The 11,742-nt window shown below is 37.8% G+C and overlaps 1 protein-coding gene across 2 annotated transcripts; it reads right to left on the bottom strand.

The window, feature by feature from the left end:
• Window positions 1-2,860: 2,860 nt before the first annotated feature.
• Window positions 2,861-8,547, bottom strand: LOC107590334 (chondrolectin-like). 2 transcript variants are annotated; one of them, XM_016279040.1, is made up of 8 exons: window positions 8,368-8,381; window positions 8,078-8,326; window positions 6,144-6,489; window positions 5,890-6,047; window positions 5,730-5,780; window positions 5,560-5,646; window positions 4,560-4,656; window positions 2,861-3,408 (listed from the first exon to the last, which is right to left on the bottom strand). In XM_016279040.1, the coding sequence occupies exons 2-8, from the start codon at window positions 8,151-8,153 to the stop codon at window positions 3,324-3,326; spliced, it is 900 nt and encodes a 299-aa protein (XP_016134526.1). In that variant the 5' UTR covers window positions 8,154-8,326; window positions 8,368-8,381; the 3' UTR covers window positions 2,861-3,323. The 2 variants fall into 2 exon arrangements, with proteins under 2 accessions (XP_016134526.1, XP_016134525.1); XM_016279039.1 differs by having other exon boundaries at window positions 8,078-8,547.
• Between the last annotated feature and the right edge of the window lie 3,195 nt (window positions 8,548-11,742).

Genomic DNA, 11,742 nt, shown 5'->3' with positions numbered 1-11,742 from the left:
CTTCCAAAAACTAAATTGAACAGTATTTTACAGCAAAATTCAAGGTTTAATTTATCACTGTATTTCCACAGTATATGTGACCCGGGACCACAAAACCAGTCATAAGGGTTCAATTTTTTTTAGATGTATGCATCATCTGAAAGCTGAATAAATAAGCTTTCTATTGATGTATGGTTTGTTAGGATATGACAATATTTGGCCGAGATACAACTATTTGAAAATCTGGAATCTGAGGGTGCAAAAAAATCTAAATATTGAGAAAATCGCTTTTAAAGTTATCCAAATGAAGTTCTTAGCAATGCATATTACTGATCAAAAATTAAGTTTTAATACATTTACGGTAGGACATTTACAAAATATCTTCATGGAACATGATCTTTACTTAATATCTTAATGATTTTTGGCATAAAAGAAAAATCGATAATTTTGACCCATACAATGTATTTTTGGCTATTGCTACAAATATACCCCAGTGACTTAAGACTGCTTTTGTGGTCCAGGGTCACATATAGTAAGCATTTTGTGTTTGTTTTACCACAGCATTTTTACACTTTTTAACATTAAATTGATTAATGAAGTCCATCCATCATTTTAAAACCCCACCTTAGTGCAATTATATATACTGATTATCATTGCCATAACGCCATTGATTAGTATTTGATGTCTTTGACATTTAGAAGACAGCTGATTTCCAGCTTGCGGGATGGGGTGAGGGTGAACCTCCCCATTTCCATCACTAACTAACCATATTCCAGTTCTAATAGAGCGATGAAGAGCTGTTTGGATCTTGGTCGGGTGGAGAATGAGATGCTTGTGTTGTGTATCTCTAATAGGCTAAAATCACCCTCCTCTCCAGATGGGAAAGGGTTTGTTTCTTTAATTCTACCCTGTGCCTCCAGAGTAGTGATTACAGTCATATCTATAATTACCAGATCCTGAGTGTGTGACGTGAGTTCTCCTGTCGAAGCAGAGGACTGATTAGTTTAATTGACTCCGTAATCAGCAGTGTGCTTTAAAGACTATGCTGTCACTAATTGTAGGCCAGGGTAAATCGCATACAAAGTACCACATCTTTTCGGTGTTAATACAGTCCAGTTCATTTGTCTTATGTCTGGCTCCAACTCTGCCTGCCAGCTGGACCCCCTGAAAGCTTTCTGATCTCGTGTCTATTTAAATTCATGGCCACAACCGTGTTTCTCATAAACAAATACAAATGGTGTAATTGCCAGTAGGACATCTGTAGAAATTAGCTTTGATCTGTGTGTGTAAGAAATGTTTTCTTGCAAAAGTGTTTGAGGAGCAGAGATAAGTATGTTAATTCTTTGTATGTGAATACAAGATAATACTGTTCATATTCAATATCTGCTAATCACACTGAGAGTTGTTTATCGAATAGAACCTACGTACAGCTTTTTGGTCCGTGATGAATCACAAAACAGATTTCAAAATAAATCCAGTAACTCAAAAGACTTTCGAGTTCTTGTTTTTGTTTGTGATTAAGCATTTATGTGGTGCTACAAAGAAATGGGATGATTATAGAGCCATAAAAACATACTAAAACATCTTCACAATTAAATATTTTTAATCCATTTGTACAAGTCTAATTCCTGTCTCAAAAATATAAAAAAGTATTAACAGCACATTTTAAATTCAAACACACGATATTACCCACTCTCACAGAAACACATCTTCCTGTACAACCAGACGTCTAACTGACTAATTTCGGTATCTGATATTAATATTACTATGATGCAAACCAGTTTAATACTTTTTAGCATTGATATTTTCTATATGCAGTACTATAAAAGGAGATAAAATATTCACATGCAAAAAACTGCATATATAATCGTGGCAGCTTAAAGCAGCTTCGCAGTCACATCATACAAAAAATATGTACATTTTTTTCACAAATTCATCTTTTTTTTTTTTATGGCAACATCCTCATAAGCTGCAGAGCAGAACAGTCACTATATTAGCCAATGATTCTGGTCATTTAAAGAATGATCGCATATGTTTCAAAATAAATCCTATGCTACTAAATAATCAATTGTATGCACGTGAACCATCATTGGCAATACATGAGAAATGTTTGAGATTAAATAGGCCTCTCATTACTTGAATGAGACACAAATTACTCTAATTCTCCAAAAACCTTTTGAGGCCATCTTTTTATGCGCTTTTAGTGTTTCATTTCTTTACTGTGTCACTAGCTTCAGTTTGTGTGACCCTATTCGCTGTCAGAAGGAACTCTTAATTCATAGGTGGAGGGTGAACCAACTCCAGGGTAAGGCTAAAAGCAGCCAAATGTATTAGACATCATAAACCCGTCTTTTTAGGCAAGGACCAGACATGGGTGCCATGTAGGCTAAAAAAATGTTTAATGGGACTGAATTTATATTTATCGTGATTACAATTTAATAAAACCGTTAGAAATTGATAATTATATAACAATTTTTTTCCACGGTTATTCAAACAGCGAGTAAATTATATATAGAAAGTGACATTATCACTAACATTGATCTTTCGCGAGTTTAAGCACTCTCAAAAAAACAAAACTATCGTGAAATTAATCTCTTACTTACATTGTACGTCCATCTGCGCTTTGTTGTTTATGATGAGAGAATTCGCAAGAGTCCGGAATTCAGTCAGCGAACTCAACTCAACAATCACGCACTCAACAAAACTGATGTTTCAACGATGACTCATCTGAACGCCTCTGATTGGCCATTGCATTGCTAAGCTCAACAGAATTGTGTGTAATTGGTTAAAAACTGTAAAAACGCCTAAAATGAAATACGGTGCAACATGAGCAGATCTTAATTTAATGCCACAATCGACACTGTCTATTCATATTCACTTTGTTAGCAACAGACGTAATAGATTTAATTTGTTTGTGCAGGGGCATTTTTGCCCCAAGTCCCCGTGGCCACGCTCTGCCTATGTCTTAATTCCTCTTTTTATGTGGTTCCCACGTGTACTTGGTTTAATTACAGTAATTTAATTGCTCACTGTGTTTGGTGCCAATTAGTATTCACCCTCCCTAAGCAGCAGTAGATTCAGGTCAGACTATCTGACTAGAAACATGAAATGGAGACGAAGGTCATGGGAGTGAACGGAAAACTCATAGACTTTAGTAATTTGTGAGAGCACAACATATGTACAGAAATGCGATATGTGTGTAACTGCTCTGCCGGTGCTGCACATTTTAGCTAGTATATTAAATCGCACACTAAACTAACCACCGGACAAGAATGTTGCCGATCAAGCAACATAGATGACAAAGCCAGAAAAAAGGGAGCTGTTTGAATCGTAGAGATGATTCTTTAAACTTCCATGCCACTGTCTATCTTTGGCGTCTTGGAGATCCAGAGAGCTGATTGGTTAACGTTCGTTTTGGTCCGTGGTTTACTGTTAAAAAAATTTAAATGTATTAATAATTTAATAAATGTATTTATTTAATAAATTTAGTAAATGATATGATGGTGAGTTGATGACAAAATTTTCATTTTTTTAATGAAAATATGCACCCTATTATGCACCCTCTATGGGTAGATGTGTTATACTGTTATATTATAATCTATTGATATGGGCACAGACATATGTACTGCTTGTGTGTGCATTGTGAAACAGGCCAATTTCCCCACATGAATCTCCATGTCGCCTTTGTCATTTACATAATTTGTTGTTGAGTTTTACTGGGAAGGTTTTATGGCACAATGCATGGAAGACAGTGCATTTAAAGGCATACACAATAAGCAGACCGAAGCTAAGCAGCTGTTACGTGACTCCTCCTAGTCTTATGATAGTATTTAATCATGAAAACCAGAAGCAAACATCGTAAAACAGAGAAGCATCATCTGTTGAGGACTTAAAGACGTTTTTCCAAAAGCTTTGAACTCGCTCCAGGAAGCCTTTTACCGAATAGAGCGCACTTAGTCATTGCCAGTGATTAAATGTATTGTCTCAGGATCCCCTCATCTGCCACAGTGATTGGAAATATGTTAAAAAGACATCACTCTGTGGGAGCATCATCCGTATAAGCATAATAAATTACACAAATAAGCCACTATATAATGTCTTGCCAAGCACAGGCTGAGATGAACTGTTTCGGGGTGAGAACAGGGGATGGAAACAGCTTGCTTCAGCAATTCCCTGCCAAATGGGATATTGATGGGAATAGAAGTCAAGTTGGACTCTGTCTCCAATGCAGTGTGACGTAATGTGGCAGGCAAACCCCTCCCCCCTACAAATATGCTAAATGCACACTATACTAAGTGTGTTGATGGTGATTAGTACGGGCTAAGCTGTTTTGCCGGGCACAGTTATAAACAGCTGAATCTAATTAATCACAGTAAAACTTCTGGGTTAGCGAGAAAAACATAGGATGGTGTCAGATCTCGGCTAGTGAGCCGAAATCCTGATTAATCAAGACGCAAAGGCTGTTAGTGAGACACTGACTTCCTGATGTGACGCAGTATTTGGATGATACTGTGCATAATAGGACAGCACATTAGCATTAGTCTGACAGCATTTACAGTGATTTGATCCTAATGGCTCACCTCTTGCTCAACATCTGGAAACAGCACGTTCCTGAAGCTACCAGGATCAGCAAGAGGAGAGGGATGGTAGGGATAATCACATAGACTAGCAACATACCTGGGAGAAGAAAAAAAAAACACACTTTGACTTCCAATCCCATACAGGCATTTATTTTGAGTTGAATTCTGGGTTCAATACAAGTGAATCTCAATTGACAGCATTTGTGGTTTAGTGTTGGCTACTGCAAAAATACTATTTTCACTCACCTCTTTTTTTCTGAAAAATCAAGAGTTACAGTGAGGCAATAGAAGTGAATGGGGCAATTTTTTAGAGGATTTAAAAACAGAAATTTGAAAACATGATGCTTATACTTTTATAAAAGTACTTGCAAAAAGTTACTATTGAAAAGTCTGGAATTTGTAAATTATTTTGTTTTTGAAAGTCTCTTATGCTAACCATTGTAGTGTTTATTTAATCAAAAATACAGTAAAAATAGTAACATTGTGAAATATTATTACAATTTAACATTACTGTTTTGTATTTTGATATAGTTTAAAAATGTAAATAAAAAAATATAAATATTAATTATTTAAAAAAATCTTACTGACGCCAAACTTTTGAACAGTACTGCACTGTTAAAAAAATATTTTTGTTCTATAGAGCTATTTAATTAATCATTTTTACCGTTATTTTAGGGTTTAGTGTTTATGGCATTCTGTTGTCATGGCAATGAATGTCTAAAACCAGATGTAACTTTACACAGAAAAGGTTAGTAAGCATTTTTCTAAAATCTAACATCTGACTTGCATATAGTTTAAGTCTTCTATTGATAAAAGTGAGTATTTTAAAATTTACAGATTGGGTTCACTTCCATTTTATAGTAAGCCAGATTGTTGCTTTTTTAAAGTAAAGGGAGAACAAGTCAATATTGTTTTTTGTGGTAATCAACATTATGGCACAAATGCTGTTGATTGAGCTTAACTCTGAATATTCCTTTAAGAATTTAAAATCGACTGTTACTTGAGTGCCCTGGCATTACAAGTTGGGGGTTCTCATCCTGGTCGACAGGAGATGTTCTCCTCTCCTCTTGTTCTTCTGAGGAAAGATCTGAAGGGCACATTAACAGATTAGTGTAAACACATCTGTAACTCTAAGTCAAATGATGACGGATTTGACACCTGGCTGCTTACCAACATCAGGCCCTCCAGGCGTGTCGCTCTGCACTTTTACCAGGTAACTTTCTGCTCAGAACAGCATAACAAACATTGTAAGCTAAACCACTTTAGTAGGGTGAATTCAGGTTAATCAAGTCACTTTTGACTCAAAAAGTTCACAGTGCAAATCACCTACCTGGTTCATACTTGCAGATGAAATTGTGCTTCATATTGCACCTGTCATCATTCCACTGGTAAAGATATGGCCCACCAGGCCCAGCGAGAGCTGTAGGCTGGTGATACATGACCACGCAAGCTTCTCCTCCACAGGATGGTTCATCAGCATACCAGTTTCTGTAGAACAGAAGTGCTCATTTTTATGGCTGTTTTTAATTCACAACCTGATGTAAATCTCTGCTTTGAACAGGCCCCAGATCAATCCCATCTCACCTAAACTGTGAGACACTTCCATCTGTCCACCTGTACAGGTTGGGACACGAGGCAAAGCTGCCAGGTTCCTGTGCTGTCTCGTCCTCCACACGTGTCAACCCGATCCAGAAGTCTCCATCTGTGATGCCCGACCCGCTGGAAGCACTAGTGGAAGTGAAGATGCTGAGTTCCCGCAGAAGATGTTCGATGTGCTTCTGCTCTGCTGTGTTCTCAATGCTCAGCAACGAACCGCCATCCATTTCACACGCATCCTGAGCCTCCCAGAATGCAACACGACTCGATACGTCCCTGAAGTAAGCAATCTTATAGCACGGCTCCTCAGGACTGCCCTGACACACTGTCTGACCTGAAGTCACAAAGTTAATACTGTATTTTTAGCGATATCTTGTATAGATATATATCTTGTATAGATGGATACAGATTTGGATGTTTAAAGGATGCTCAGTTAAAATGTTTAAAAAGGCTTGCCAGCTAAGAGGGGAAAATGTATGGAATTATTATTAAATCATAAACAAAGCACTTCTATTATAGAGAACACTTAAGATACACTGATAGGCCCAATGAAGGGAACTGTGATTAATACACAGACTGTTAAAAGTCTAATAATAACATTAGCTCTCTGCCCGGGAGGTACTTTAAATAATTGCATGGTCCAGATCTGCCATATCATCAATTTGAGTCCAGTAATGGGCCGAGTTTAACTGGGGGAAAACTGGACTCAGCATTTTCTTAACCAGCTTCCTTAGCTTTCTTCCTCAATTCCTGTCTGTGTGGCACAGTTTTACTCCTTCCAGCATGGAATGTTCTGCCAGTTCCGCTCTCCAAAACTGTCCCTTTCTTGTCACCTTTGTTAAAAACCCGATCTCATCACAAAGAACTGCTCAACTGATTTTAATTTCCCTTGGTGCGTCCTTTTAGTTTACAAGTGTATGACAAACCTATTTTTATATCCATCTCTCTTTTTTTAATCCTTTCATAATCATTTTCTTTTTTATCCCATCGCTTTATTAAGAGAGAGATGTTTTCAATAAAGCTAGAGACAAGCTTCAAGAATGATCTTCAAGATTAATCATCTTTGGGGAAGTGAAAACTATGAGCTGATCTGCCAGATTTGATAAAAGCCTACACTTAAGAATGTTTTTGAGAGATAATTTAATTATAAAATAAAGTAGTAGAGGTGAATGAGAATGAGCACTTAAAAACATTGTGAAAAAATATGGAATTTTGAATTTTGTTACAGCCTCTAAGTCTATTTCACATCTAACAGTTATTATTTATGATTGCCACACAGAAAATCAGTTTGAGCGGGTTTGAAACAACTTGAGGACGATTAAATTATATTTGTGACCCTGGACCACAAAAGCAGTCTTAAGTCGCTGGGGTATATTTGTAGCAATAGCCAACAATACATTGTATGGGTCAAAATGATTGTTTTCTTTTATGCCAAAAATCCTTAGGATATTAAGTAAAGATCATGTTCCATGAAGATATTTTGTAAACTTCCTACCGCAAATATATTAAAACTTAATTTTTATTTAGTAATATGCATTGCTAAGAACTTCATTTGGACAACTTTAAAGGCAATTTTCTCAATATTTTGATTTTCTTGCCCCCTCAGATTCCAGATTTTCAAAAAGTTGTATCTCGGCCAAATATTGTCCTATCCTAACAAACCATACATCAATGGAAAGCGTATTTATTCAGCTTTCAGATGATGTATACATCTCAATTTCGAAAAAGTGACCTAAATGGTCCAGGGTCACATTTTTGGCTGAACTGTGCCTTTAAACTTAAATATTTAAGACAGTAAAACACAATTTTACCACAAACAAACTGAATATTTTGATATATATATATATAGTGAGGATATCCTCACTGACTTAAAGAAATAAGGTGAATGAAAATAGCTTCATACTAAATAATTTGAAACTTACCACTCACAACTCTCGCGCCATGGCTGAACGAGACCAGGAAAGTCAAAGCACAAAGGATTCCGACTGCCGCGCGCATCCTCGCGTGTTTCACTAGATAATGGAGCGAACTTCAAAACTTGTTCCAGTCAGGGCCTTATTTGACGTTTATACGAATGGTCTCTTCTTCATAGTGTTCAAAGACATGATTTCCACCGAGCTGGTCTGACACTCTGAAAAGCGCCTCTGAATTCTGCAGAGAGTGACGCGCGGCTGCTCCACTTCAGTATGGCAGTGATGCTTGCTTCCCTCACGCGTGGCTGGCTGGCTGGGCTGGGCTGCAGGTGATCGAACAGGGCGCAGATGTTCATCACCTCCTTTATTAAGTGCAACACACATCTCAGGCTCGACCCGTGTTCTCCAGTTATAAGGTGGATGATGGGGCAGGTCACAGTTTTAGTGTATAAAATGATTTAAGCGTGATTGGGTCAATGGCTGAGGTGAAAACACCCTTGGCTTGAATAATATGTATCCAATTTAAAGAACCAAAAAGACGCAGCCGAATTATTATGTCTCGGTTCATAAAGGTGGAAACAAAATTAATAATATGCAGACTTTGGAGATTGTATGTCAAATTTGTCAATATAATACAGTCATGCTGCAGTATAAGCGGATGGATTTGTGTCAGTTTCATTTATGACCCATGGTATATAGACAACCTTACAGACATTTTAGACAAGTGGCATTTTTATTTTAAAATAATTGTAATTTTTTTTTTCTGTTTATAGGTTCAACAAGCCAAATTTAACTGAAAACCTTCCAAGTACCCTGGGACCTCAGTTGTCTCGAGTGATCCTGATGTAAGGTTTGATATAATTCTTGAGTACTGGTGGGTCAACCACTTTCATAACAATACCACATTTATACAAGTGAAGGTAATTACGTTTCATGAAAAGGATAATGCATATTCATCAGATCACTAGATGGTCTTAGTTTTGATGACCCTGTTGGGGTTTATTTTGCAATATTGACCATCTGATTGTACTTCATCCTGCTTATTGCACAGCTATTGATCAAATAAATAAAGCCATAAATATTGATTTGAAATTATTTTAATATGTGAAAAGATAAAGGCCACAAGAGATGACTTGGAACTATTGTAAAAATACAGTTTAGAAATAATTATACAAAAATATATTTGACCACAGAATGCTTCAGCTGAACAATCAGAATCAAGGATTCCAGTTTATTTACTATAACATACTATAATTACCTATTTAGAAACAAAACAAAGTGAATTAGGATTGACAGCAAAATCATGTGAATACATAAACAGATGTATCCTGTTTCCTGTCAGACCTCCCATTAACAAAATCATCTCTTCTCAGCTGACACCCTTCATTTCAGTTATTCATCTCTCTCTACTTTTAAAAAGTTGTTTTCCTCATACAGGATCACATGGTTTCCCTGACTGCCTCTTCATGGTTCTGATTCATGAGCTGAATATCCGAGGGAGGTTTTCACATTGTCCTCAAACACGTTTCTCTGTATGATAACTAATTATGTTGTCAAAGCGAGACGTCAGCTCTGTGCATGGATTGATCCGTTCATCCTGCGGCGCGGAGCCTTGACGATCCGAAGGCTGTTAACTGAGCTGTAATATGCATCAACGCAAAAATGCTATTACTTAATTTGCTGTTCCCTATCGATTACTTATTTCCCACTGAAAATGCCATTCTGTTCCTTGAGTGTTCGATAACGACACAGAGATATTCTGTGGCACATTATCAATAAAAAGGCAGCTGCGTTATTACTATAGGACCCTTGTCAGCGGAGGTATTAAGAAGATCTGGCAGGAAGCACCAGCAGCAGAGAAGAGAAAAGAAATGTCAGGCAATCACGAAAAACGAGGAAGCTGAGTGCACTACTGGCCAGCTTGCAGAAAGAACATCTTAACTGGGCCAGAGGAATGGGGTAGTGCTGATTTTGCAAGCCAGGACAATGGGCCCAGTCTGCAAGTTCTGCCAGAACATCACATAACTCTCCGCTCTCATCATCTGCTTCTCACTGTTTCTCCCCCTCTCTGTCTTGTCTTCTTTTCAGATCAGGCATCAAAGTCACACTGAGTTCATTGTTATCAGTTATCAGTGTTATCAGTGTGCTTAATTGCCCAGAAGTAATCAGCGGCATCAGGTTTAGGGCATGAATGGTTCACATTAAAGGAATAAACTGTGCTTTCCTGCGAAAGGAGGTAGATCCAAAGGGTTCTAATGTTCTTGCTTTGTGTCAACAGATGCTGCGACCTTTTTTAAGAGATTGGCTTCTAATGTATTCACGTTTTTTGTGACACTTTTACCATTCTGAGACCGCATCCTGATACACCGACACATTTTTAAGATGTTGGTGAGTTGGAACTCTATTGGAAATCTGACTAGCAGCCGAATGTTTCAATAGAACACTTGTACTGTTCATTTGTGCCACCTTAGGATGACCTGACCTATGAACTTTGACCCCATGAACATATTTCCTCATTAGCATGTACTCTTATTGTCAAGAGTACAAGCTAGTTAAAATGATGTGCCAATGGGTTGTTAAGTCTCAGAGCATATTTGGTTCCACTGAGCATTATTGTACCTAAAAATAAGCTTGATTTTAATTGAATAAATAATCCTATGAGTGGATTATTTCTGAGCAATCATAAAATGTAGATTGCTTTAGTGTCCTAAAGAAAAATCCATTGATAGCTGGTATTGACTTATTTCATCATCTTTCCTTCTAGGTTCCTTCGAATGGAGGTCTCTAAAGAGGACAAAAGGGAAAACTCAAGCTGTGAAAAATGACATGTAGGGTGAAAGAGACCATCCCATCATGGCTCACCCCACCACAGATGTATGATGAGCCCCTCAAGCCTTCTGGGTAAATGAGAACAAGCTCTTTGCTGATTGGATTAAAGCCTACGGTTTGGTGATGTGAGATTAAGGGAACATTAAAGAGAGGGAGTGCCTGGGATCCATTTAAGAGTCTCTGTGTTCAAATCTATACGCATATACTTCCATCTCCAATAACTCGTATATCCAACCCAACTAATAATTGACCCGTATCATCTTTTGCCATAATTCACTTATGGGATATTGTAAGTGTAAGTTTGGCTTGGCTTGCATACGTATTAGTGCTCTATTATGAACGCTTCACATGGGTTGATTGGGATTGATCATTGGTCCATACTGCTGCACAAGCCAATTAATGGCTGTCTCCTAGGGAGACTCTGGTTGGCCGAGTCGCAATAGATGTAAATGCAATTGATTGACTGTAAGAGTCTAAGTGATTTGGCCCTGTAAATCAGGCAAGCCGAGTGATGGCTGCATTTGAGAGCATTCTTTCACATATGTCACAAGAAATTGCTTCTATTCTGTTCTTTTCACCCTTCTAATGTGTTTGTGTGCAAATTGAGGAAAGAACCAGATTTGGAAGGGCTTGAGGCAAGTGTAAGTGCGGTAAACTCAGCCAGGGAAAAGTACTTCTTTAACAAGCAAATCTATTTACGACCCCTCTGAGACCCGAATGGACCGGACTGCAATCTCATTCTGCTCTCCTTCATCACTTAGAGAGGTCATTGACTTCCCCAACAGCCTCCCTGTCCCAAAAGGCATTGGCTCCGTGGGCTGCCATCAGCTGGTGACTGAATGCTC

This window comes from Sinocyclocheilus grahami, unplaced genomic scaffold (genome assembly GCF_001515645.1).
Source record: "Sinocyclocheilus grahami isolate Dianchi unplaced genomic scaffold, SAMN03320097.WGS_v1.1 scaffold126.1, whole genome shotgun sequence".
NCBI classification, from domain to species: domain Eukaryota; kingdom Metazoa; phylum Chordata; class Actinopteri; order Cypriniformes; family Cyprinidae; genus Sinocyclocheilus; species Sinocyclocheilus grahami.
The sequence above is the reverse complement of the archived record's forward strand: the minus strand, read 5'-3'. Positions and strand labels throughout refer to the sequence as shown.